Here is a 26,381-nt window from a genome sequence, read left to right on the forward strand (position 1 = left end):
AGCGCTGAGCAGCGCGGGCGTAGTGGGCGGGGTCCCCGCTCCCGAGGCACCCGGCGCTCTGCGGGGCGGGCCTTGCCGGGGGCGGAGCTTGGCTTGGGGCCGGGTGGGAGGGGGCGGGCCGGGGCGGGGCTTGGTGGCTGCTAGGTGCTGCTGGGTTCTCCGAGGCGACCTGGCCGCCGGCCGCTCCTCCGCGCGCTGTTCCGCACTTGCTGCCCTCGCCCGGCCCGGGGTGCCGCTGCCATGCGGCTGGCGCTGCTCTGGGCCCTGGGGCTCCTGGGCGCGGGCAGCCCTCTGCCTTCCTGGCCACTCCCAAATATAGGTGAGTCCTCGGCCTGGAGTGGGTCGGGGGGCGCACTGGGAGGGAGGTGCAGGAAAGTCGAAAGGCATTAGGGTAATGGGGCCGGACGGAGACCCTGAGAGAGCCCAGCCAGAGCGCGGCCCGCCCTGGTCCGCTGTCCTGGGCCTAGGGCCCGGTGACTTGGCGATAGGGTGAAGAGAGAAGGAGGGGGGATGCCGGCGCCCCCTGCCTCCTGCCTGGTCATCCTCTGCGCGGTCCCTGCTGACACTTTCAGGCTCAGGTACCAGGTACCGAGGGGCCTGTCCAGCGCCACTTCAAGATCGTGATGAGAGGGTCGCTGCTCCCCAGGACTGGCATCTTCGCTGCTCTGGGGCCTAGCTAACCGTTCCACCCGGTGCCAGGGCGCTGAGCGGGCATGGCTTGTAGGGTTTAGTGAAGAGGATTCTCTCTAGCCTCTATTCCAGGCCTGGGGCCGCCAGGCACTCCTCACCGTGGTGCTGTTGCCACCAGTGCCTGGCCGAGCGGGAGGGGCCCGAGATGAGCCAGGAGAAGGGAGAATTGGCCAGGAAAGAGGCTGGGACACCAACTCCTCCTTGGAACTTTCACTTCCCGCTGCTGTCTTGGGCCGGGACCGAGAGGGCAGGCGCGGGTGGAGTGTCCGGAGGAGAGAGGGCCATTGTGTGTTGGGGGGGTGGGGGGTGCTCGAGGAGGAAGCAGAGGCTGTAGGCAGCGGGTGTGCCTGACTGGGCATGAGGGTGTTTAGGGAGGTGGGGGTGTTTGCACTGCTCACCCAGAAATGGGCGTTCCTGGCATCTCCAATGTGAGCGAAGGGGAGGGTGAGCAGGCACCTGGCCACAAGGCTTAGCTCAGTCTCCAGAGGGGGCGTTCCTGAAGGGGGGGGAGAGTGATTGAGGGGGAGTGGGAACAGGGGAGGGTCCCTGTGAGAACCTGGGATTGGCCGGAAGGGGACAAGGAGGGCCACAGGCTGAGCAAGCCGAAAGTCTTTCTTGGGGACTTGTGAATGGGTTGGTGGGTGGAAAGCCATAAATTAGAGAGACACCCCCTCCTTCCAGTATTCTCCTTTAAGTCTCAGCATGCAATGTGGAAGCCCCTCAGGTACCTAAGGGCCTTGATGGGCTGGGAGCTGGTGGATCTGAGGGCACCTGCCACCCCCAGCCCTGCTGTCGATTCCCTCAGTACTGTCTTGGGGTGTCCTGGGACCTACAGGTGGCACCGAGGAGCAGCAGGCAGGGTCAGAGAAGGCCCTGAGGGAGCCCTTGGAGCCCCAGGTCCTTCAGGACGATCTCCCAATTAGCCTCAAAAAGGTGCTTCAGGTGAGCTCCTACTCCCCTCTAATAAATAAACGAATCCACACACGCCCCAGCATAGTCAAGTGTCTCAAGGCCAAAGCTTGGCTGAGGAACTGGTGGGTAGAGCTCGCTGTAGTGGGTCTATCCCAGGCCCAGCTGCCTCTCCCACCACACCCCAGCACCTGGCTTCACTTATCTCCCTCTCCCTCTGCACACACATCTGTCTGCCTCAGCCCCACCCAACCCATCCATCTCCATTGGGGAAATAGTGAAGCCAAACTTGCTTTCTTCATCTCATGTTGTTGGTTTTCTCAGTGGAGGGATTTGGAAAGAGTCAGGACCTTACCAAACCACCCCCCCCCCACCCCATTCTAAAGCTGAGTCAGAGGAAGGGCTGGGGCTTGTGCTGGGTCCTACACGGTGCTTCCTCTCTGGGCAGGAAGCCGAGAAGGGGTGGCTCAGATACCTTCCTTGACCTCCGCACACAGCCCCCCAGAACAATGCTCCAGGCCAGGCAGGGTTTCCTGGCCCCTCCCCTGGGATCCCCCCACCAGTGATCTAATCGCTGGTGCTCTTCTGTGGGCCTGAGGTTTTCTGGTTAGAGAGGCTGGGAGTTGTGGGCAGGTCTAGGGAGGTGACCTGCCCTCTGGTGCCCACAGACCAGTCTGCCTGAGCCCCTGAGGATCAAGTTGGAGCTGGACGGTGACAGTCATATCCTGGAGCTGCTACAGAATAGGTAATAGTGATGGTGGCAATAACAGTGACCACATGGCCAACAACTTGTATAGCATTTATTATGTGCCAGGTACTAAGTGCTTGTGCTCATTTAATCCTCATAACAACCCTATAAGGGATATACTATCATGTATTACTGTCCTCATTTTATACACGAGGAAGTCAAGGCACAGAGAGATTAAATAACTTGCCCCAGGTCACACAGCTAGTATGTGGTGAAAACCAGATTGGAATTCAAATAAACTAACAGAGTCAGTGGCCCAACCAGTATACTTTGCTGCCCCAGGGTCAGGAGTGGAAAAGTTGGCTGCGGGGGTTTCCTGGTCCCCAGCCCCACCACCACCTTCAAGCCTCTGCTTGTCAATGCACGACCTGGGAAGTGGCTTTAGCACTGCCTTCTTTTTCCTCACTCCACAGGGAGTTGGTCTCAGGCCGCCCAACCCTGGTGTGGTACCAGCCCGATGGCACTCGGGTGGTCAGTGAGGGACACACTCTGGTGAGTCAGGCCCTCTTGTGCCGTTTTTGGCTTAGGGGAAAGAGGGACAGGGTGACTGGAAGGTGAGAGGACACTGCATATTTTTACCATCAAGCTAACTCCTCAATTCCAGTCCGGGTCTGCTCTCTGAGACAGCACTAATGTTGTTCCTGTGCTGCAGGAGAACTGCTGCTACCAGGGAAGAGTGCAGGGATATGCAGGCTCCTGGGTGTCCGTCTGCACCTGCTCTGGGCTCAGGTATACTGGGCGGATTTGATGACAGTAGAGAAAGTAAGGAGACCCAGGCATGGAGCTGAAATGTTCTCTGACTTCCTTTCTTTTTTCTTAGAGGCTTGGTGGTCCTAACTGCAGAGAGAAGCTATACCCTGGAGCAGGGGCCTGGGGACCTTCAGGGTCCTCCCATTATTTCACGAATCCAAGATCTCCACCTGCCAGGCCACACCTGTGCCCTGAGCTGGCGGGAATTTGTACACACTCAGACTCCACCAGAGCACCCCCTGGGACAGCGCCACATTCGCCGGGTGAGGATGAATGGCAGGGGGGTGGGCTTTGGTTGTCTTGAGGGCTGATCCCCAGACACTCAGAGCTATGTGTTCACAGTAACAACAGCTCCTGCGAATGGAGCACTTGCCACATGCTGGGCACTTTGTGAACATTAGCTCATGTACTCCTCCCATACCTAGGAGGTAGGTGCTATCAATAGCTCTATTTTAAAATGACGAAACCTTACAAAAAGTATCCGGGCATGGTGACATGCACCTGTAGTTCCAGCCACTCAGGAGGCCGAAGTGGAAGAATCGCTTGAGCCCAGGAGGCAGAGATTTCAGTGGGCCGAGATCGAGCCACTACACACCAGCCTGGGTGACAGAGTGGGACTTCGTCTCAAAGAATAAAATAAAAATAAAATAAAATAAAATAAAATCTAGCTGAGACAGATTAGGTGGTTTGCCCGAGGCCCTACAACTGATAAATGGCCTATCCATTTATTAGTTGTATTTGGCTGAAACTCTTCATCTGTCTTATGATCCCATTTGCAGAGAGCTCTCACTTGGTTATAGATAATACATAGTTACCAATGATAAAGCAATATAAATCCAATTTCCTAATTTGTAAATGAAGATAATAAAACTACTTGCTGCATAGAGTTGCTGGGAAGATTAAATGAGTCGATATAGATGTAAAGTGCTTAAAACTATGCCAGACCTATGATAAGTGACAAGAGTTGTTATTGGGATTTTTTAAAATTATTATTATTATTATTATTATTATTTGAGACAGAGTCTCGCTCTGTCTCCCAGGCTGGAGTGCAGTGGCGCAATCTCGGCTCACTGCAAGCTCTGCCTCCTGGGTTCACGCCATTCTCTTACTTCAGCCTACCAAGTAGCTGGGACTACAGGCGCCCGCCACTACACCCGGCTAATTTTTTGTATTTTTTAGTACAGACAGGGTTTCACCGTGTTATCCAGGATGGTCTGAATCTCCTGACCTCGTGATCCGCCTGCCTCGGCCTCCCAAAGTGCTGGGATTACAGGCGTGAGCCACCGCGCCCGGCTAAATTACTGTTTTTTAAAAATTTTTTAAAAACCACTGAGTTTGCAGCCAGAAAAGCAGGGGTCTACTCCAACCTTCATTATCTACTTCCTGGTCCTCCTTGGCAAGTTCCTGGGCCCTCTGGCCCTCAGTGGCTCATCTGTAAAATGGGCTGTGTTTGACCCACAGAGTAGGAGTGGCTGCCTCTTGGTCAGGCCTGCACAGCTGCTGGCTGCGAGCGGCAGGTTTGCCTGATAATTCTTCTTGTCCATAGTGGAGGCGGGATGTGGTAACAGAGACCAAGACTGTGGAGTTGGTGATTGTGGCTGATCACTCGGAGGTGAGCCTGCTGGCCCCTGCACATCCTCCTCCCCCTGCACTGCCCTGCCACCTTTCATGTCACCTCTCTTGGCCTACAGGTCCAGAAATACCGGGACTTCCAGCACCTGCTGAACCGCACACTGGAAGTGGCCCTTTTGCTGGACACAGTGAGTGCTGGACAGGGCAGCCCCCACCCCAGGCCCCTGACCATGACAACCCCTCTTCTGAGCCCCAGCTGTCTTTCAGTTCTTCCGGCCCCTGAATGTACGAGTGGCACTAGTGGGCCTGGAGGCCTGGACCCAGCGTGACCTGGTGGAGATCAGCCCAAACCCAGCTGTCACCCTCGAAAACTTCCTCCACTGGCGCAGGGCACATTTGCTGCCTCGATTGCCCCACGACAGTGCCCAGCTGGTGACGTAAGGGCCCCAGACTCAGCCAGAGAGGCCAGTCCTGTCCTGGCCAAATTCACACTCCTTCAGCACCCTACCTCAGCCCCTGAAGCTCTGACCACCGTGGCTTCTGGCCCTGAACTTTGGCCTCTCTGTCCCACAGTGGTACTTCATTCTCTGGGCCTACGGCGGGCATGGCCATTCAGAACTCCATCTGTTCTCCTGACTTCTCGGGAGGTGTGAACATGGTGAGTTATTTCCAGGTCTCCTCCTCATTCCCGATTCAGTTCCTCTCAACTGTGGTGGCATTTATTCACTGAAACCCCCCTATAAAGTTGCCCAACCCCAAAGCTACAGGTATAGAGGGTAGAGGTGTGTGATGTGGCCTTTGCTATCAGGGAGCCCTCGCTTGTGGCCAGCTGGTCACAGTGTACACAGTCACCCCCTGTGCAGTGTTCCTATTTCTTAGAGGAGGGTAGGAGGCAGCTGAGGCCCAAAGAACAGAGGTGATCTCCCTCCAGTGAGGGAGGGGAACAGAGCTGAGCTAGAACCCAGGTTTCTGCCATCCAGGCCTGGGTTCTTCTACTTTAGAAGCAATTCAGGAGGGAAGCAGTGCCTGCTGAGTGCCCGTGAGGTCAGACGTGGAGGGAACAGGAGCAGAGCAGGTGGTCTGGGCATTGTGGTGGAGGCAGGCTGGGACTGGACCTGCGGTACCCCTCCCCAATGACAGGACCACTCCACCAGCATCCTGGGAGTCGCCTCCTCCATAGCCCATGAGTTGGGCCACAGCCTGGGCCTGGACCATGATTTGCCTGGGAATAGCTGCCCCTGTCCAGGTCCAGCCCCAGCCAAGACCTGCATCATGGAGGCCTCCACAGAGTAAGTAGCTGCAGGATGGAGAGAGGGTGTGGGGCAGGGGGCAGGGAGAGGCCCCCAGCCCCAACCTTCCTTGCCACCCTCCCCAGCTTCCTACCAGGCCTGAACTTCAGCAACTGCAGCCGACGGGCCCTGGAGAAAGCCCTCCTGGATGGAATGGGCAGCTGCCTCTTTGAACGGCTGCCTAGCCGACCCCCTATGGCTGCTTTCTGCGGAAATATGTTTGTGGAGCCGGGCGAGCAGTGTGACTGTGGCTTCCCGGATGTGAGCCCCTTTCCCAAAGCCTTGCCCCACTCACTTCTGTGCCCTCGCCCTGGCTCATTAGCCCTCTCCCAGCCTCCTGAGCTCCTCTTGGGTTCTGAAGGGACTTCTCACCCCTCTCCTACTTGCCCTGTCTGTGGGGACAGCACATGGGTTGTTGGGCTATATCCCTCACTTGCTGTGTAGCTTCTGGTCTTGGCCTGTGGGAGGAGCAGGGATTGGAGGGAGGCTCACAGGCCCCACCTGCTCTGATGCCCAGCCCCCGTGCTCCTGCCCACAGGACTGTGTCGATCCCTGCTGTGATTCCTCGACCTGCCAGCTGAGGCCAGGTGCACAGTGTGCATCTGACGGACCCTGTTGTCAAAATTGCCAGGTGGGTAGAGACTAGACTGGCCACCCAGAGCTCACCTGCTGGAGCCAAGGTGGAAAGGGTCATTCTGACCCCCGGCTGGATTTGCTCGGTGCCCACACTGATGCTCATCCACCCTCCACAGCTGCGCCCATCTGGCTGGCAGTGTCGTCCTACCAGAGGGGATTGTGACTTGCCTGAATTCTGCCCAGGAGACAGCTCCCAGTGTCCCCCTGATGTCAGCCTAGGGGATGGCGAGCCCTGCGCTGGCGGGCAAGCTGTGTGCATGCACGGGCGTTGTGCCTCCTATGCCCAGCAGTGCCAGTCACTTTGGGGACCTGGAGCCCAGCCCGCTGCGCCACTTTGCCTCCAGACAGCTAATACTCGGGGAAATGCTTTTGGGAGCTGTGGGCGCAACCCCAGTGGCAGCTATGTGTCCTGCACCCCTAGGTAAGTGAGGAAACCTGGCTCCTCCTTTGGGTTTCTGAGAGCCTTGGCCCTGCTCCTACTAACTCTGTGTGCCCTTCCCCTTCCCCCCAGAGATGCCATTTGCGGGCAGCTCCAGTGCCAGACAGGTAGGACCCAGCCTCTGCTGGGCTCCATCCAGGATCTACTCTGGGAGACTATAGATGTGAATGGGACTGAGCTGAACTGCAGCTGGGTGCACCTGGACCTGGGCAGTGATGTGGCCCAGCCCCTCCTGACTCTGCCTGGCACAGCCTGTGGCCCTGGCCTGGTGAGCAGCCTGGGTGGGCAAGACCAGGCGCGAGAAGGGACATTTGGACCACAGTGAACAAAGCCCAGACTTCACCATTCACCAATGTCAAAGGCAGGGACTCCAAGGGAAGTCAGTTTCTTACTTCCGACGGAGCAAAGTCCTATCAACTCACTATGCTTTGGTTTCCCCATCTGTAAACACAGGGTGTGGCCTCAACCTTATTGGCCTCCCAGTCCCATTAAAGCTTTGTGGGAATCTGATCCAGGCTCTTCTCTCCCTGGGTCAGGTGTGCATAGACCATCGATGCCAGCGTGTGGATCTCCTGGGGGCACAGGAATGTCGAAGCAAATGCCATGGACATGGGGTGAGCTGGGATGGGGGAAGTGGAAGGGGAGCAGAGAGCCTCTAGAGAGGAAAAGGATGCTGGGCTTTGGAAATAGACATATCTGGGTTCTAATCCTTGCTCTACTACCTCCTAGTTGTGTGACCTCGGGCAGGTTACTAACTGTGCTGAGCTCAGTTTCCCCACCTATCAAATGGCTATAATAATAGTATCCCCATCCAGGGTACATGAGATGAGTATGAAAGCATCTACCACAGGCTGGGCACGGTGGCTTATGCCTATAATCACAGTTTTTTTTTTTGTTGTTTGTTTTGTTTTGAGACAGAGTCTCGCTCTGTTGCCTAGGCTGGAGTGTACTGGCGTGATCTTGGCTCACTGCAACCTCTGCCTCCCAGGCTCAAACGGTTCTCATGTCTCAGCCTCCCTACTAGCTGGGATTACAGGCACCCACCACCACGCCCAGCTAATTTTTGTATTTTCAGTAGAGATGGGTTTCACCATGTTGGCCAGGCTAGTCTCGAACTTCTGACCTCAAGTGATCCACCCGCCTCGGCCTCCCAAAGTGCTGGGATTATAGGGGTGAACCACTGCACCCAGCCAAATCACAGTACTTTGGGAGGCCAAGGCAGGAGGATCACTTGAGGCCAGGAGTTCAAAACCAGCCTGGTCAACATAGTGAGACCCCATCTCTATCAAGGAAAAATTTAAAAATTATTCAGGCCTGCTGGTGCACACCTATGCTCCCAGCTACTTGGGAGGCTGAGGCAGGAGGATTGCTTGAGCCCAGGAGTTCGGGGCTGCAGTGAGCCATAATTGCACCACTGCACTCCAGCCTGGGCAACAGAGTGACTCCATCTTACTTGCTGTCTAAAATAAAATAAAATAAAACAAAACAAACACAAAGAAAGAAAGCATGTACCACAGTGCCCAGCACATAGAAGGTGCTTAGTAAGTGTTAATTTGATCTAATTTGCTCTGGTATAGATAAAGACCCTCCCTCCAGGCTCTCTCTACACACATACCCAGCACAACCCCCAGTTGTAGAAATCTGAGATCTTGAAAAGCTAGAGACAAGGAAATAGTTCCAGAGTGCAGAGCTCCTCATTGCTCACCTTGTACCTCCTAGGTCTGTGACAGCAACAGGCACTGCTACTGTGAGGAGGGCTGGGCACCCCCTGACTGCACCACTCAGCTCAAAGGTAGCATGGGGGTGGGGGACAGGGGCAGCTGGGAGGGCAAAGCGTCTCATGCTTTATCTTTCCCCCTCGGCCCTCTCTTTCTGACCCCCCCTTTGCTGCTGGTTCCCTGAGTCTGTGCCCCTTGACCCCTTCACTCTCCCTGATCACTTGACTTCACTCCCTGCCCCCTGCGCCTTCATGGATCTAGAGTTCTTAGCCCTGTCCTCCCTTAAACCTGACATCCACCCACAGCAATCAGCTCCCTGACCACAGGGCTGCTCCTCAGCCTCCTGGTGTTATTGGTCCTGGTGATGCTTGGTGCCAGTTACTGGTACCGTGCCCGCCTGCACCAGCGACTCTGCCAACTCAAGGGACCCACCTGCCAGTACAGGTATGAGCATCACCTCCCTGCTACCACTTCCTCTAACTGGGGACAGTGCTGAAGGCTGCCTCACCTCTGCAGCCCCTGCCACCTGGTTCTGAGCCCCAGGCCCCTTGGACCTTAAAGTTGCTCACTGCCATACCCCACACCTCCCTTCCCTATATGCGCCCACAGCTTTTTACCTCACAGCTGTGCCCCTGTGGGGTGGCTGGAGTGCTAGGGCCATTTCTCCCCAGGAGCCCCTGTGCTGGATAAGTGGGGTCTTCCCTCAAGCTAATAAATACTGCCCCCGACCCTGACCCTACCACAATTTTACCTAAACCACATATAAGTGCCTGCAAAGGGTTAACCCACTCAAGGATGGCATAAGGTAGAAAACAGGGTCTGAGACTGGGCCCTCTCCCTTCTTGCCTTCCCTCATGCATAGGGCAGCCCAATCTGGTCTCCCTGAACGGCCAGGACCTCCGCAGAGGGCCCTGCTGGCGCGAGGCACTAAGGTGAGTCCCGGATGCCAGAGGAAGGGGACTCCACCTTGGCCGGGCATCCAGCTTGGGCCCTGGGGGGTGCACATTAAAGGCTCCAGACTCAGAGAAAGGCTAGCACTGCCCAAGAGTCAGTCAGAGTCAGGGCCAGCCCTGCCCTCCCCTCCCCTGGCTACAGGCAGAGAAGCTGAGTCCAGAAGAGTGGGGAGGGCAGCCAGCTGGAGCAGGAGCTGCTGGGCTCCGTCCACTGGCCAAGAGGTGGCTTTGAGAGGTGGGTCTATCCGTGCCCCCAGCAGTGACCCCAGGAGGGCACAAGGGCAGTGGTGCTCAGAATGGCCTTCGTGGGCCCAGGTCACCACGTTAGAAGGGCTGGTGAGCATCCCCGCCCTAAGCCCTCTGCTTGGATGACGGGAGTGTGTGCACACCTCCTCCCCACTCCCCACCTGCATGCACCTGCATAACTGCATGCACAGCACCCACTGCCCTGGGCCCCTGCCGGCCCTCCCTGGGCACTGACCCTTCTCTGCCCACTCTGTCTCTCTGCTTCCTCTTCCCCCTCTGTGCCTATCTGCCTTCCTGCCCTCCCAGCAGGCTAGTGCTCTCAGCTTCCCGGCTCCCCCTTCCAGGCCGCTGCCGCCTGACCCTGTGTCCAAGAGACTCCAGGTAAATCTGGGCCAGGGCCCACCCTGAGCCAAGGCAGGTGGGAGGCTTGGTACCCAACTGCAGTTCTCATCCCTGCTCCCTGTCAGTGGTGCTCTTCATTAGGTGATCGGGGTGCCCCTCAGCCTTCAGACACTCTGAGCCCCAGAAGCAGCAAAGGGTGAGCCTCCTGCCTTGGTTTCTACCACCATCTGGTGGTCAATGGCGGGACTGCAGTCGGCCAGGGACTCCGCGGTTGACCTACACCTTCCTCCCCTGAGACATCAGCTGGCATGCCTCCAAGCCCTCTGCGCATGCCCTCATTCTCTCCTGCCCCCTGGCTGACTTTGCATGTTGACTTGAACCCCTCTGGGGAATCTATGCATGTCCACAGCCCCTGGTTATGCTCTCACAGCCACTGCCCATCTCTCTGTTCAGGCTGAGCTGGCTGACCGACCCAATCCCCCTACCCGCCCTCTGCCTGCTGACCCGGTGGTGAGAAGCCCGAAGGTAACGGTGGGGGGAGAGAAGGGCACGGCCTCTCCCCCCACCTAGGGCTGTGGTGCTGGTAGCCATGACGGTGGTGGCCGTGGCGAGATGCCCCCTCAGTGCATGAGGGCACATATCCCGGTGGTGCCTTTAATGGTGACAGGTTTGTTTGCAGACAAGGGTGACCGCTGGTGCTGCCCCCAAGCTGGTGTTCCCCAGCACCAGTGCGTTGGGGGTGGGCAACATGACACCCCCCCACCTAAGCCGGCCTCCTGCCTTCTCTCCCTCAGTCTCAGGGGCCAGCCAAGCCCCCACCCCCAAGGAAGCCACTGCCTGCCGACCCCCAGGGCCAGTGCCCATCGGGTGACCTGCCCGGCCCAGGAGCTGGAATCCCGCCCCTAGTGGTACCCTCCAGGTAGGAGGAGCCCTGGGGATGGGTGGGCGGGGCGAGTGACGTGGGGGAAGGGGGCCTCTGACCCTTTTTTCTTGGCTTCCTGCAATCCAGACCAGCGCCACCGCCTCCGACAGTGTCCTCGCTCTACCTCTGACCTCTCTGGAGGTTCCGCTGCCTCCAAGCCGGACTTAGGGCTTCAAGAGGCGGGTGTGCCCTCTGGAGTCCCCTACCATGACTGAGGCGCCAGAGACTGGACGCGGTGTCTTAAGGCTCCGGGCACCGCCACGCGCTGTCAAGCAGCACTCTGCGGACCTGCCGGCGTAGTTGCAGCCGGTGCTTGGGGAGAGGCTGGGGTTGGACGGGGTTGAGGAAGGTCTGCACAGCCTGTCTCTGCCACAGCCTGTCTCTGCTCAGCTGCAATAAACGTGACATCTTGGGAGCGTTCCGCAGAGTTTGCTTCTAGAAGCCGGGTCGCTCCTGCTGCGGTTCCAGGTCTGGCCGCCAGGAGACGCTGCCGCCTCAGACGAGGGCGGGCTCTGTGGGGCGGGAGTACCAGAAAGGGTCGGCGTGTGTCCCCGGGATGCTCGCGGCTTCCCTCTGCCCAGACTGGGGTGGCTTTCGGCGCAATCTTTCAAGCTGTTGGACCTGCCGTCCCCACTCTGACCACTGGCTGGGAAAAGTGGATCTGGCTGGTGTTCTCAGAGTCCAGGAGCCAGGGCGGAGCGGGGCGGCGGCTGCTCCCACGATCCCAAGGCCGGGCACCTGCCTCCTCCCCCTCCGCCGCCGCCACCTGAGGGATCGGGAACAAAGGTGCTTTGTACAGGCCGCAACCACCTCATTACTTCGTCTTAGGGACTGGGGCCGCGTGGGCCCCCAGCCCAGAACGAAGGTGTGGAGCGGCAAGGGACAGACGCCAATCCTAAAGTGAGCATCTAGCGCGCCACCTAAGGCTCTTTAGGGAAGGTGGTCCCAGAAGCTGCGTTGTCCCTTCCGCTTGCACTGTCCCTAGATGTGCAAAGAAAACGGGGCAGTGCATGAAGGTGGTTGGACAGGCTTCATGGATCCTCGCCTGCGCCTCACTTTCCCCTATCTGGGCAAAGGTTATGTACCCTTATTTAAAATCTTCCAAACTTCTAATAAGGCAATCTACCTTGCACTAAAGCAGACACGAAAGGGATGACCTCCCTAAAAATACTGCTGTTGGAATACGTCCTTCCTCCCCGCCCCCTCGCAGTGTGGTGTAGCCTCAGTGGAAGCTTTGGCGAACCTGGCGCGCGCTGCGGTGCACAGAGGGTTAACTGGAGTTGGCGCTGGGTGGAGAGGAGGAGACGCTCTCCCATTGGTGGAAAGTTATCCAGGGGCGGGGTCAGCGAGTATCCGCACCCCACCCCCCTTTCCGCAACCTCCCTCTTCACTTTGTACCTTTCTCGCCTCGACTGTGAAGCGGGCCGGGACCTGCCAGGCCAGACCAAACCGGACCTCGGGGGCGATGCGGCTGTTGCCCCTGCTGCGGACTGTCCTCTGGGCCGCGTTCCTGGGCTCCCCTCTGCGCGGGGGCTCCAGCCTCCGCCACGTAGTCTACTGGAACTCCAGTAACCCCAGGTAGCCGGGCCGAACCGGGCGAGCGCCTAGCTAAGTCTGCGCGCTCCCGGGCTTTGCGCGCGCCCGCCACCCGCTTTTTGCGCGGCGCCGCCTGAGCCTGGCCGCGCGCCGGGGCTCCTTTGTTTGAGCCGGCGGGGGAGGGGGGAGGGGCGAGGGGCGAGGCGCGCCCTGGGTCTCCCCACAGCCCGCATGAGTTGGGGGGCAGGCAGAAGACCCCAGCCCCAAGGGTTGTCTAGGGGGTCTTGGAGCATGGAGCTGGGGGGAGGCCTTTGCCCGCACTCCGGGCTCCGCCCCCCTCGCTGCTCTCCTGGCGATCCCCAGCCTCCCGCAGGCTGGAGCTGTGGCTGACGAACTTGAGAGCGAGGGAGGGGGCTTTACTCTTGTGAAAGAGCGTGGGTTACTCTCCTGCCCGCTGGGTCTCAGCCCTGGCTCCCACTCTGTCTCCTGATCTCATTTGCTATCTCTGCTTTCATCTCTGTCTTTATTGGTCCTTCTGTTTCTTTCCAGTGTCAGCCCTGCCCTTCTAGCCGAATCACCTCTGGGCAAGTCCCGTGACCTTCCTGACCTCATTTATCTCACCTGTATAATGGGCTAATAATACCTAGTACCCTGGGAAGTCTGGCGGAGTAAGTGAGGTCATGTATGTGAAAGAGGCTCAGGCTGTACAGATATAAACTATTATTTCTTTCTCTCTCCTGAGCTGTCTGCCTTTGAACCTCAGTATATTTTACTGTTTCCATCCCCCTCCCCAAGTCTTCCTGCCTCTCCTATTTCCCATCTGTTTTTCTTTCTGATTTTCTACTTGAGACAATCTGTGACTCTATTCATTTCTTCACTCACTGACATTTATTTATTAAACACATACTGTGTGTGCCCGGCCCTGTGCTAGGTTGCAGGGGATTAACTATATAGATGAGAAGATCAAGACCCTGCCCCCTGGGATTCCACAGACTCTCTGGAGAACAGGCGCAGGCAGGAGAGCCTGCATAAAGACAGGTCATTACAATACCAATAACAAGTGATAAGAGCTTTTGTTGTCCTTGGACTCTGAATTCTCTATCTCTGTCACAGACCAAAGCTTCTGAATCACTTGGAGGACCTGTTAAAAATTCAAGTTTCTCACCCCCCAATCTTAAGGTTTCTGGCTCATTCATTCAATCCACAAATATTTATTGAACACTGTCTTGTGCTGGGCACTTTTCCAGGCACGGGGGATGCGGTAGAACAAATCTTACCAAGGCCCTGTCCTTGCTCAGCTTGCGTTCTAGTAAGTCTGGGCTGGCTGAGCCCAGGAATCTTCATTTCTAATCAGAACTGATACAAGTGGTCCTTGGACCACCCATTGGAGGCTTTTCCTAAGTCACACTTGGCTGTGTTTGTGGTATGGGGGGTGGTTCATGCAGCAGTCAGTACTGTGGGGAGCAGCCCCTTCCAGCCCTTCCCACCTGTGCTGGCTTCCCCAGGCAGCTCCCAAGAGATGGGGAAGGGAGTCCTGAGAAGACTGGGTAGTATGTGGACTCCCCCCATGCCTGGCACTTGCTCCTCCTGGTCAAAAAAGGGAGGCATAGCCCCCACTCCCTCATTCTTTTTTTTTTTTTTTTAATTTTTAGAATTTAGAGACAGTGTCTTGCTCTGTCACCCAGGCTGTAGTGCGGTGGCGTAATAGCTCACTACAGGAACTCGTGGACTCTAAAGATCCTCCTGCCTCAGCCTCTCAAGTAGCTGGGACTACAGGAGTGCACCACCACTCATGGCCTTTATTTATTTTATTTTATTTTATTTTTTTTGAGATGGAGTGTCGCTCTGTCTCCCAGGCTGGAGTGCAGTGGCGCAATCTCGGCTCACTGTAAGCTCCGCCTCCCGGGTTCACGCCATTCTCCTGCCTCAACCTCCCGAGTAGCTGGGACTACAGGTGCCCACCACCATGCCCGGCTAATTTTCTTTTTATATTTTTAGTAGAGACAGGGTTTCACCGTGTTAGCCAGGATGGTCTTGATCTCCTGACCTCATGATCCGCCCACCTCAGCCTCCCAAAGTGCTGGGATTACAAGCGTGAGCCGCCGCGCCCGGCCTATTTATTTATTTATTTATTTATAGTAGAGACAGTCTCACCATGTTGCCCAGGCTGGTCTTGAACTCCTGGCCTCAAGCGATCCTCCCACCTCGGCCTCCCAAAGTGCTGGGATTCAGATGTGAGCCACCACACCTGGCCTCCCTCATTCTTTTTTTACCATGACATTCTTTTCACCCTTGGGTTGAAGTCAGTCTAAAGGACAGTGTTCCTCACTTTATATCGGTGTTTGAGGAGACCTTTCCCAACCCGTGTCTCCACCTCTGTGTCTGCAACTGCACTGTGTGCAACTGTACCTCCTGCCTCTCTGCCCAGCTTCTTCACAGCATCCATCCACCTGACATTGATCAAGCCTGGTGCTGTACCATGTTGAGTGTTGGGCACTGGGGCTAGAGAGGTGTGTGGCAGCTCCAGCCTGTAAGACAGGGTGTGGTGACCCTCCTTCTCACATGTAAGCTGTGTGGTTATGGGCACTGCAGGTCTTAGCCTCTCGGAACCTGTGAATCGATCATCTCATCCATTTCTTGCACTCTCTTTGTCTCTCAAGAGTTGTCAGTCTGGGAACCTTGGGCCTTCCTGAGCTGCTCCTTCGCACATGGGTGGAGGAGAGGCTGGCAGGGGCCTCTGAGAAGGGGTGTCTCTGGCCTCCATGGCCACGGTGTGGTGCCCTCCGCTCCTCAGCCCACCCTGCGTTATGCCTGCAGGTTGCTTCGAGGAGACGCCGTGGTGAAGCTGGGCCTCAACGATTACCTAGACATTGTCTGCCCCCACTACGAAGGCCCAGGGCCCCCTGAGGGCCCCGAGACGTTTGCTTTATACATGGTGGACTGGCCAGGCTATGAGTCCTGCCAGGCAGAGGGCCCCCGGGCCTACAAGCGCTGGGTGTGCTCCCTGCCCTTTGGCCATGTCCAATTCTCAGAGAAGATTCAGCGCTTCACACCCTTCTCCCTCGGCTTTGAGTTCTTACCTGGAGAGACTTACTACTACATCTGTGAGTGGCCAAGGGCACACTGGACACCTCTTGTGTACCAGAAGGGTAGAGAAGGGGAAGGAGAGGCCTGGGAGGAGAGGGGGCTGGGTCTCTAATGTACATCGGGTTCGGGTATGGGCTTAACTCAGGACTGAGGAGGGAAATGTCTAGAAAGGAGAAAGGAGGAGGAGCTAGGAAAGGGGGCCAGGGAGATGAGAGGACTGGATGGGGCCTGATACATGGTTGTGGCCCCAAAGTAAGGAAATGCTTTCCAGGGACCTGGAGAGAAGAAAAGCTGGGAGGGTCTGAAACAGTCTGAGGCATACAAAGGGGTGACTCCGTGTGCTAACTTCTTCCCACTTTCCCACTACCCAGCGGTGCCCACTCCAGAGAGTTCTGGCCAGTGCTTGAGGCTCCAGGTGTCTGTCTGCTGCAAGGAGAGGAGTAAGTGGGTTGGGAGCATGGACCCTACTGGCTAATGTGGGGCCTTGGGAAGGAGGGAAGGAGTGAGAAGAATCTAGGAGCATCAGACTCCAGGGATCCTGGTGAAGCTTCAAGCTGTGGTCTCTTCTCCCCATTTAGCCTTGAGGGAGCTTCTACTGCACCATCCTCTCCCCACTTCTGTTTTGTTTTGTTTTGTTTTTAGACGGAGTCTCGCTCTGTTGCCCAGGCTGGAGTACAGTGGTGTGATCTTGGCTCACTGCAAGCTCCGCCTCTTTGGTTCACGCCATTCTCCTGTATCAGCCTCCCGAGTAGCTGGGACTACAGGCACCTGCCGCCACGCCCGGCTAATTTTTTGTGTTTTTAGTAGAGACAGGGTTTCACCGTGTTAGCCAGGACAGTCTCAATCTCCTGACCTCGTGATCCACTCACCTCGGCCTCCCAAAGTGCTGAGATTACAGGCGTGAGCCACCGCCCCCGGCTCCCCCACTTCTTTTTTAAGAGACAGGGTCTTGCTGTGTTGCCCAGGCTGGAATGCAGTGGCACGATCATACCTCACTGCAGCCTGAAACTCCTGGGTTCAAGTGATTCTCCTGCCTCAGCTTCCCGAGTAGCTGGGATTACAGGCGTGTGCCACCACAACTCACAACTGGCTAAATTATTATTATTATTATTTTTTTTTTTTTTTTTTTTTTTTTTGAGGCGGAGTCTCGCTCTGTCGCCCAGGCTGGAGTGCAGTGGCGCGATCTCGGCTCACTGCAAGCTCCGCCTCCCGGGTTCATGCCATTCTCCTGCCTCAGCCTCTCCGAGTAGCTGGGACTACAGGTGCCCGCCACCACGCCCGGCTAATTTTTTTGTATTTTTAGTAGAGACGGGGTTTCACTGTGGTCTCGATCTCCTGACCTCGTGATCCGCCCGCCTCGGCCTCCCAAAGTGCTGGGATTACAAGCGTGAGCCACCGCGCCTGGCCTATTTTTTATTTTTTGTAGAGATGGGATCTCACTGTGTTGCCCGGGCTGGTCTTGAACTCCTGACCTCAAGAGATCCTCCTGCCTCCCAAAGCACTGGGATTACAGGCGTGAGCCACCATGTCTTGTGTGGCCTCACTGCACACTTTTTTTTTTTTTTGAGACAGAGTCTCGCTCTGGCTCTGTCGCCCAGGGCTGGAGTACAGTGGTGCGACCTCAGCTTACTTAAACCTCACCCTCCCAGGTGCAAGCAATTCTCCTGCCTCAGTCTTCCAAGTAGCTAGGACTACAGGCATGTGCCACCCAGCTGATTTTTTTTTTTTTTTTTAGTAGAGACAGGGTTTCACCATGTTGGCCAGGCTGGTCTCAAACTCCTGGCCTCAAGTGATCCACTCGCCTCAGCCTTCCAAAGTGCTGGGATTACAGGCGTGAGCCATGACACCCGACATACTGTACACTTTTTTAAGCTGGGCCAAGAGAATGGGGTGTCCAGGGGCAAGGCCCTTCAAGGTCTTAGCTGAGTTGGTTGTCTCTATTGGCAATTTTGGGGAGGCTTGGAAGTTAGGGCTTAGAAAGGATGAGGTCGTAGATCATGGGAAGGGAGTGGCTGGTTTGGGAGACCCTGGAGGATGGGAAAGGAGGGAACTGCTAATGGGAAGGGGAGGAAGGAGGCTGGTAAAGTGGGTGGACTGATCAGTGCTACCCCCTCCCCCTCACAGAGTCTGAGTCAGCCCATCCTGTTGGGAGCCCTGGAGAGAGTGGTACATCAGGGTGGCGAGGGGGGGACACTCCCAGCCCCCTCTGTCTCTTGCTATTACTGCTGCTCCTGATTCTTCGTCTTCTGCGAATTCTGTGAGCCAAGCAGACCTTCCCTCTCATCCCAAGGAGCCAGAGTCCTCCCAAGATCCCCTGGAGGAGGAGGGATCCCTGCTGCCTACACTGGAGGTACCAATTCAGACCGACAAGATGCAGCATTGATGGGGGAGATCAGAGGGTCTGAGGTGCCTCTTGCAGGAGCCTGTCCCCTCATCACAGGCTAAAGAAGAGCAGTAGACAACCCTGGACACTCTGAAGCAGAGGCAAGACAAACACAGGCGCTTTGCAGGCTGCTCTGAGGGTCTCAGCCCATCCCCCAGGAGGACTGGGATTTGGTATGATCAAATCTGCAAGCCAGCTGGGGGCCCAGGCTGAAGACCTGGGGACAGGTGGATTGCTGGACCAGGGCAAAGAAGAAGCCCTGCCATCTGCCCTGTGGGCCTTTTCCCTGGGGCAGCACCTTGCCCTCCCAAGGGGGTCACTCACTTGTCTTCTATGAAGACGGACTCTTCATGAGGTTGAATTTCATGCAAGTTTGTATTTTTATAAGTATCTAGACCAAACCTTCAATAAACCACTCATCTTTTTGTTGCCCTCCCCAATCTACTGCCCTCAGGCCCCTTCCCTGATAGCAGGACTCCCTGTGGCCTGTGCTCTCAGCTTAGCTTGGCCTGACCTCCATGCCAGCTGTGCTCAGGCCATCCATGCCAGGCCTCAGTGGGCACCCCTCTGGGCAATGTGCGGTGGGTGCCAGCAGCAGCTGCGGAGCTTGGCCCCCTCTCTTACCTCCCCAGCCGGCTTCCTGTGCTGAGGAGGGGCAGATGCTCCTGACAGCCCATCCGCTTGGGGCCCTGCCCAAGTCCTGGTAGCACCAAGCAGGGCGCCCAGCAAAAGCAAAGGGTAGTATAAATAGCATCTGGGTTTCAGAATGCCTGGGTCCCTGAGAGCTGGTCATCCCTCCCCCTCCCCAAGGGCACTCTGGGCGGTGCCTGGCCTAGAACTGGGAAGGTGGGGTCAGATCAAAGCCTCCTTCCCCAGCGGCCTCTTTGTTCTTAGCTTTTATAAGGAGGAGGAGGTGGGGCTGAGGAGGGAGGGCCCCCTCTGCTCTCAGCCCACACTGTCTCTTCCACCTCTGGTAGGCGAGGCTATGATCCCCACAAGGCCAAGTGGGGCCCTCTTTCTGAATGGTATCCTGGGTGGTGCCTGGGTAAGGGGCGCCCCTTCCCCTGCAGCTGTACTTTACCCGCCCCGTTGCCCCGCAGCCTCCACTGGCACGGGGCCGGCCCGCCTGGCACGGAGCCAGCGATCGATAGGTGGATGTTGTGCTGATTAGCTCGGCCCGGCTGCGGCAGCGAGAGGCAGCGTGTGAACATGGTTAGGGGGGTGTGGGGCAGACGGGGGGGGGGAGTGGGGGGAGGGCGCTTGGGGTCCAGAGACCAACACAGAGGTGCTACGGTTTGCGAAACCCTCCCCCACCCCTTTGCACACCTAGGTCAGATCCCGGTCTCTCTCAGAGGGGGCAGGGGCCCTCTCCCCCACCACCATGCACCCATTTCGGCTGCCATCGTTCATGTTAATTCCATTGCTCTGGCTGAGGCCTTGGGTGGAGGGCAGCACCGCGGGCAGAGCAGACTCCAGTCAGTCCCTTCCCCCATTCGAGGCCACCTTTCAGAAAATGCCTCTTGTAGGTAGGTGCGTGTATCAGGGCCTTCACCCCAAACCTTGATCTTTAGCGGGGGCGAAGGTCTGGGGCGCGAAGGAGAGGGTGTAGTCGGCTGAAGGAGAAGCTATGGGCTAGGTCTTCAGGTCCTGGGTTCAAGTGTTCAAGTTCCATCTTCACCGTCATCCAGGAGGGTGTCTATACGTTGCCATGGAAACCGGCTTACTGCTACCTCCGCCCCTCCCAAGTGAAGCCATAGGCGGAGTAGACTGGGAGCGACTGGTTAGCAGCCCTTTCCCTGGATTGAGAACTGTGGGGGTCTCACCCGGCTCCCAGCGGCCCCAGGCCACCCCCCTTTTCGCGGAACCAGGCGGGCGCGCTCGCTCCCGCGGCTGGGTCTGGCGCGCGGATGCGCCGCTGATAAGAACGCATGTGCGAAAGAGACGCGGGGCCCGGTCAGCTTTCCCCGCACTCAGACGCACGCCCTAACTGTCGGGCGCTCCCACTTGACACAGACACACGCCCCTGCCGGCCGCCCAGCCCCTTGCAGGTGCAAGGGCGGATGCCTCAGCGACCACGGGAGCCGGGCTGGGGAGGTCGGGGTGGGGGGCGGGGGGAGTCGTAAACTTAGGCCCGCCCAGCCACAGGCGCTCAGGCCAAGCCGGCCTACCCTACATACCCTACACACACTTTCCTCATAGCATGCGCGGGCGGCTGATTCAGTCCCGGGGCGCGTCCCCATGGAAAGCTAGGGCCGAGTCCACTGATGGGGCCGAGACGGGCTGCGGGCGCTGGGAGGTCTTCCGGGCACCGGGCCTTACCCACGAGAAGTCGAGGCGTGTTCCAGGGCGCGGTTCCAGGAGGCTGGGCAGGCCTGCAAGTTTTGGGGCGTCACCGATCTCCCCTAAACTCAGTAGCGCTAGGCAGCTCAGGGTGGGGCCCTCAATTTGCTGGGCCTGCCCTAGTCTCTCCCGAATAGATGCGAAAACTCCACTCATCTTTACCTCGCCCTGTCTCCCTGTTTGAGAGCCTGAGAGTCTCTGCGACCGGCAATCCTGCTCCACACTTTCTGGGGTTTCAAATCTCCCTTTTCTTCTCCAGATTCAACCCTGACGTTTTGTTCTTTTTCTGTCACCTCCCCCTTTTTCTTCTTCCCTTTTATTAGTTCCTTCTTTCCTTTATTTTTCATTCATTCAGCACATTGTGAGCTTCCAGCGCGCCTTTCTTTCAGTAGGCCAGACGCTAGCTGGGGTCGTCGGGGGATCCCCAGCGGTGACGCAGTTGAAAAGGGTGCACTCTGGCTTCCAAATAGCCAATAGAATCCGGGGGCCTGGGGCATGAGGTCATCAGCGGTGACGCCCATTGGTTCAGGTCTGCAAGTGAGGAAGGGGTCCCCATAGCAACCGACGGTGCGTCCGAGTGCAACCTGGAGAGTAATGTTTGCCTGAGCTGCTGTGGCAGCTTGGGTGGGTGCTTGGGATGGGGTGAGGAAGCTTGGGTGGAGCTCAGCTTCCCAGGTCCTGCAGCCCTAGCCCAAGCAAGCTCTTATCTCTCTTGAGATCCTTTTTCGTTCTCAAAGTAATGGTCAGCACCACTTAACGCAGAAAGATTAGGAGGAGGTTGGTTATTGGCGACAGCATTGGGGTGCAGAGCTGCTGCCACCAGGAATGTCAGTTCTGAGATCCTGTGTTCATCTGCATATCGTCTGCATCTCATTTGCATTCTCTTCATTTAAGGTCAAATTGGGCAGACATCTCCACATCCCCAGCCCTGTCACCTGTTTCTGGAATCCATCCCTGAGCGGCTCTGTAATCTGTCCCTCAGTTCTCCACCTTCATACCCCACCTCTCCTCCCATTCTCCAGTGTCTGTTGGGGACGGATGGGGCAAAGCCAGCTACAGAAGAAATGATAAGGAGTTTGTTCTCCCTCTGGATGTTTGGTGACAGATGGGGAGTACTGGTCTATACTGCTTGGAGACTAAATTGGCAAAGCCAGTGGTAGGGGGAGGTGCCCCGGCTGGGTGGAGGGTCTCCAGGGCCAAATCACCCACATGCCTGGCGGGGTGCTGGAACTAGGGATGCCTGGTTCCAGCAAGGGGCAGGCCCGCCCACCTGTCTGGTGCCAAGGCAGCTTCCTTCCTCCAATTAAACACTAATGAGGTGTCATTAACCCTTACCTTGCCTGCCAACCCTCAGGTTGAACTCAAATTCGTGGTCTCATACTGAGGGAAGGGAAGGAAAGGAGGGCTTCTGGAGAGCTGAGTGGTGGTGAGGGGACCAAGAGAAAAGAAGGCAGGGTCAGAAGCCTGAGTAGCATGCACGGTTTTCCGCTGTGGGCTTCTGAAGGATTCTAGAAATGGGTGTCCCACTGTCAGAAGGCATTTATTCTTTTGTTCCTTGATTCAACAATTATTAAGCACCTCACCTACTCCTACTAAGTAAATACTAGTAGTACTAAATACTAAATAAATAAAATTTATTTATTTATTTTTTTGCATACTAGATGCTGGGGATACACACTTGCATAAGACAAGATTGCTTCCCTTAAGGGATCTTCAGATTACCCAAGGAGACAGACTGGCCAATGAGTAATTATAATGCAAAGTGAAAATGCTAATATAGAGCTGTATACGAAGTGTTATGGGAACACAGGGAAAACGGGTCATCAGAGAAGGCTTTGATTTTGAAGGACAAAGTATATGGCAGAGAGGGGATGTGTAGAACTAATAATGTCTGTGGGTTTGACACAGTGTGGGTCTATGTTTGGATGTGTTTTCAGGACTGCTGGTGTCTGCCCTCCCAGAGCGGCATGTTTTGCATCCGTATGTATGTGTGTGAGTGTGTATGTGTGTTGTGTCTGGAATCCCTTCTCCTGAAACACATTGTGGTTTTATTACAGATCAATGTTTGCTGTGAAGCTCTTGAGCAGATTGGCCTGAACCTGCCCAGCCCAGGGGAGGGGAAGTGGAGACTGATGTTGGCTCCTTGGGAAAGGGTGGGCAGGTACCATCTTCACACTTGGGGGCCCAGACCCCTGGCTCCCCAAGTAGCAGCAGGCTGACCAAGGAAGGCAAAGGGTTGGGCCCCGGGCTTTGTAGGGTGTGCCTAGGCTGTAGTCCCCTCTGTCCCTAACTCCTCAGAGGAGACATGGGGGTTACCACTACCACTCCCCACCAAGATCTCAGGCCCCCTCCCCCAACCTGTTCTTCTTCTGTCTGTGGAGGAGCAGGCCAGCTCAGACCTGTTTGCTGGCTCTCCCACAGGGAGCGGATCCTTTCCAGGGGACACAGAGGGCTGGGGAATGCTGGGGCCTACTGGGCGGCCGCCAGATACTCCACCCTGGCCCTCCGAGGCTCTCTCCATCCTGGATTCTCCCCACCCACTCTGGGGTGCCACTCTTCTGTTTTTTGCCCAGACACAACCATTTTTGTCAAGGAAGCCTTCAACCACTAGGCAGAGGGTGGGGGCCAGAGCTCTGGCAGGGAAGACTTGTTGGGGGTGGTGGTTGTGATGCTACTCAGAGACCTCTGCTCCAATCTCTCTGCCTCCTTGCAGCCACTTTCTTCCTTCCTTTCTTTCTTTTTTAAGAGACAGGGTTTCACTCTGTTGCTCAGGCTGAAGGGCAATGGTGGGATCATTGCTCATGGCAGCCTCAAACTTTTGGACTCAAGTCATCCTCCTGCCTCAGCCTCCCAAAGTGCTAGGATTGATTACAAGTGTGAGCCACTGCATGGGCATTGCAGCCACTTTCTTTTATTTATTTTTATTTTTTTTGAGACAGTCTCGCTGTGTTGCTCAGGCTGGAGTGCAGTGGCACGATCTCGGCTCACTGCAAGCTCCGCCTCCCGGGTTCACACCATTCTCCTGCCTCAGCCTCCGGAGTAGCTGGAACTACAGGCGCCTGCCACCTCGCCCGGCTAATTTTTTTGTATTTTTAGTAGAAATGGGGTTTCACTGTGTTAGCCAGGATGGTCTCAATCTCCTGACCTCGTGATCCGCCCGCCTCAGCCTCCCAAAGTGCTGGGATTACAGGCGTGAGCCACCCGGCCATTGCAGTCACTTTCTAGAGAGCTAAACTTTGGTGAAAGTCTGGATTTAGGAAGACTTTTAAGGCTTAAGGAGAGTCTCTGGGGTCTGAGGAGAAGGTCAAGGACCCCTTCTTCCACACTGTCAAGAATAGAGTCTTCCTTTTTTGACTGTAACCTCCTCTTCTCATTCCATCTCATCTTTTCCTACCCCTTGCATACTTTCTGAGCCCTAGGTCACATCTCTCACTATGATAGCTAATAGGAAAGCTTGGAAATGAGGGAGAACAAATGGAAAAGAGTCTGGGCTGGTCTAGGTGGGCAGACCTCAGTAGATAACCTCTTAATTATAAGAAACCCTCCATTAATCCAGTGCCTCTGGGATCCTAAACACTGTGTTAAGTGCTTCCCAGGCATTACGGATCTTAATCCTCATAACGACCAGCTCCCTGAGGTGGGGCATTATTATCCCCATTTTACAGATAAGGAAGCAGTCTCAGAGAAGTTAAGTGACTAGCATAGTTAGCAAGTGGCAGAACTGGAATTCAAATCCAAGTCCAGGCTGGTCACTGCTAAGCCAATACTGCTCCCTCTCAGCTTTTCTTGAAATACATTCAGAGGACTCACACACCTCTAGTGTAACACCCCAGAGGCCTCCCCGCTCCAGGCTTCTTGGCTTGCTGGACTCATTAGAGGGATCAGGACATGACCAGAATCAGAGGTGATTACACCCCAATGCCACCCACCAAGCCCTGCATCCTAATTTCCTGTGAACTGGACCACATACCAGTGCCTGTGTTCCCTGCTGTCAGGCTTGTATGTGGTTCCATGTCAACTCATGGATGTTAGAGCATCCTCAGAGCCATGCCGACACACACACTTGCTGGGACCCAGGTTTCCTGGTTAGGACTGCACCAACAGCCTTCCTGGGCTGGGGCCACACACACGGGTCCTGTGCAAGGTGCAGAACCTGTGAATATTTCATGCCTGGAGCTGGCAGCTGCCTCTCTTGCTCACACATGTGCCTGATCTTCCCTCTCACAGGCTCCTTGTTTATTTGTTTAATGAATTATTTATCCATGGCCCCGCTTCCCTCCTGACCTCCCCCTTCCCCAGGCCCTAGCCTCCATGATTTATTGAACACAGCTCAGCTCTGTGGTTGCCACCTACTGTCCCAGAAGCTGCCTTGGGCCACACAGCCTGAGAGCTCCCTCTGTCCCACACCCGCTCAGCTCCCTGCTTCCTTGGCCCCTGAGGGATGGAGGAGAGTGAGGCACCATGTCAGAGTCCTCCCAGGAGCTGAGCTCAGTGTCCCGGGAGAGATCGTGGCAGCCAGCAGTGTGCTAGCAAGCCCAAGTGTCAGAGACTGCAGGTAAGGCGGAGGAGGCCTGAAGCCCTGAAGACAGGACCAGCCCCATGGAGGGAGCTCCAACCATCCAACAGAGAAGTAGTTCAGGGCCCAGGCCTTAGACACCAGTTTTTCACACTATAGGTTGTGATCTATAGTGGGGATGGTAAAGTCAAGAAGTCAATTTTATAGGCTTCAACCAGCTTTTTATTTTATTGTTTTTAATTTTAAAACTAGAACAGAGGAAAATATCATTGTGCATCCTCTGTAGTAAGGGTATTGTTTCATGAAACTTATTTCAGTTAAATGTGTGTGTGTATGAGTGTGTGTGTATGAGAGAATATGTGTGTGTGTGTGTTATTGAACTGCAGTGCAAAATATAATCCTACTGTGGTGGATCACAGTCAGGAACAATATGAGTTACAGTTATACGCAAACGTCTAGACCCCATCAATAAGGCCTGGGTCCTTCCATGACTCACATGCCACAGAGAGAAGCCCAGGCCTTTAGATTAGGCCCTGGGCATGTGGACAGTGGCTCAGATCTTATACACAGGGACTCAGTCCCTAGAGAAGCCCAGACCTTATAAATAGAGGCCTATAGACAGACATAGGCATTATAGCTAGAAGCACATATCCTGTAGACAGAATTGCCATATATGGTCATATAGTTTGTGCATGGCACAAAGGAGCCACCCAAGGGGAAGGGGACATCAGCCCAAGCTCCCTCACTGAGACAGGGAGCCACTAGAGCCACCTCTCACTGAAGGAGGCAGCACCTTTGTTTTTGCACAAAGGCACCACTTGCCAAGAGATGCACCCTAGGGACTGAGCCTGCAAAGAAGGGTCCTTTTTCTAATTCACACAAAGGCCCAAATCAGCTAGCAGCCCTATGGATAGAGGCCCAGGTAGACAAAGCACTAGATCCCACAGACACAGGCCTAGCTAGGCCCTATAGAGAGTATCTCAACTTCAAAACCAGAGGCTTCGACTCCATAGAGAGAGCTGCTTAAATCCTGTAGAGAGGGCTCCAGATTCTAAGAGAAGGACTCAGTTATTATTGGAGGGTGGGTGTGGGGGTGCCAGATTCTAAAGAGTACCCCGGACCTATAGAAAAAGGCCCAAATTCTTAAGCAGAACCTAGATTCGATAAACAGGGATATATCTTTTCTAAAATGGAATTTAAAGTCCTAGACCAAACCAGCAAGTTCCTGTTCACTATCAATATGGGCAGCGTCTCTGCCAACCGTGGGCCCCTACAAAGAGAAGCTGACCTTGTGGAGCAGGGAAT

The 26,381-nt window shown here is 55.8% G+C and overlaps 2 protein-coding genes and 1 long non-coding RNA gene across 31 annotated transcripts in view; 2 read left to right on the forward strand and 1 right to left on the reverse strand.

Moving 5' to 3' along the window:
- The window catches only part of LOC134734387 (uncharacterized), an 18,795-nt gene extending 5,948 nt beyond the window's left edge, over window positions 1–12,847 (reverse strand). Inside the window, exon 1 of the long non-coding RNA XR_010117593.1 lies at window positions 12,613–12,847. This is a non-coding gene — a long non-coding RNA (uncharacterized lncRNA). The remainder of the gene's footprint in view (window positions 1–12,612) is intronic.
- ADAM15 (ADAM metallopeptidase domain 15) lies at window positions 84–11,634 on the forward strand. 26 transcript variants are annotated; one of them, XR_010117585.1, is made up of 23 exons: window positions 125–319; window positions 1,475–1,632; window positions 2,268–2,344; window positions 2,761–2,839; window positions 3,000–3,076; window positions 3,168–3,360; window positions 4,644–4,709; window positions 4,789–4,857; window positions 4,937–5,106; window positions 5,243–5,327; window positions 5,810–5,958; window positions 6,045–6,219; window positions 6,497–6,589; window positions 6,711–7,015; window positions 7,106–7,301; window positions 7,570–7,647; window positions 8,753–8,825; window positions 9,057–9,195; window positions 9,614–9,683; window positions 10,257–10,331; window positions 10,418–10,488; window positions 10,746–11,211; window positions 11,302–11,334. XR_010117585.1 is itself a non-coding variant. In XM_063626629.1 (23 exons), exons 1-22 carry the CDS (start codon window positions 241–243, stop codon window positions 10,804–10,806), a joined length of 2,538 nt encoding a protein of 845 aa, XP_063482699.1. In that variant the 5' UTR covers window positions 125–240; the 3' UTR covers window positions 10,807–10,817; window positions 11,087–11,211. The 26 variants fall into 26 exon arrangements, 22 of the variants coding, with proteins under 22 accessions (XP_063482701.1, XP_063482702.1, XP_063482705.1 ...); XM_063626629.1 differs by lacking the exon at window positions 11,302–11,334 and having other exon boundaries at window positions 10,746–10,817; window positions 11,087–11,211; XM_063626620.1 differs by lacking the exon at window positions 10,418–10,488 and having other exon boundaries at window positions 126–319; window positions 10,746–10,817; window positions 11,087–11,211; window positions 11,302–11,634.
- Window positions 12,602–18,660, forward strand: EFNA4 (ephrin A4). 4 transcript variants are annotated; one of them, XM_063626677.1, is made up of 5 exons: window positions 12,659–12,792; window positions 15,568–15,854; window positions 16,209–16,277; window positions 17,962–18,003; window positions 18,128–18,660. In XM_063626677.1, exons 1-5 carry the CDS (start codon window positions 12,680–12,682, stop codon window positions 18,280–18,282), a joined length of 666 nt encoding a protein of 221 aa, XP_063482747.1. In that variant the 5' UTR covers window positions 12,659–12,679; the 3' UTR covers window positions 18,283–18,660. The 4 variants fall into 4 exon arrangements, with proteins under 4 accessions (XP_063482749.1, XP_063482747.1, XP_063482750.1 ...); XM_063626679.1 differs by having other exon boundaries at window positions 12,602–12,792; window positions 17,962–18,660; XM_063626680.1 differs by lacking the exon at window positions 17,962–18,003 and having other exon boundaries at window positions 18,108–18,660.
- The last annotated feature ends 7,721 nt before the right edge of the window (window positions 18,661–26,381 follow it).

Source organism: Symphalangus syndactylus, chromosome 12 (assembly GCF_028878055.3).
Source record: "Symphalangus syndactylus isolate Jambi chromosome 12, NHGRI_mSymSyn1-v2.1_pri, whole genome shotgun sequence".
In the NCBI taxonomy this organism is placed as follows: domain Eukaryota; kingdom Metazoa; phylum Chordata; class Mammalia; order Primates; family Hylobatidae; genus Symphalangus; species Symphalangus syndactylus.

What these genes read in the sequence shown, in the direction of transcription:
- EFNA4 (XM_063626677.1), top strand. Translation starts at nt 12,680, where the DNA reads ATGCGGCTGTTGCCCCTGCTGCGGACTGTCCTCTGGGCCGCGTTCCTG. An exon ending in TGTCTGCTGCAAGGAGAGGA is followed by an intron (nt 16,278 to 17,961) that starts GTAAGTGGGTTG and finishes TCCCCCTCACAG; the next exon opens with AGTCTGAGTCAGCCCATCCT. An exon ending in TGGGAGCCCTGGAGAGAGTG is followed by an intron (nt 18,004 to 18,127) that starts GTACATCAGGGT and finishes TCTCATCCCAAG; the next exon opens with GAGCCAGAGTCCTCCCAAGA.
- ADAM15 (XM_063626620.1), top strand. Translation starts at nt 241, where the DNA reads ATGCGGCTGGCGCTGCTCTGGGCCCTGGGGCTCCTGGGCGCGGGCAGC. An exon ending in TGGCCCTTTTGCTGGACACA is followed by an intron (nt 4,858 to 4,936) that starts GTGAGTGCTGGA and finishes GCTGTCTTTCAG; the next exon opens with TTCTTCCGGCCCCTGAATGT. An exon ending in CCCCTAGTGGTACCCTCCAG is followed by an intron (nt 11,212 to 11,301) that starts GTAGGAGGAGCC and finishes CCTGCAATCCAG; the next exon opens with ACCAGCGCCACCGCCTCCGA.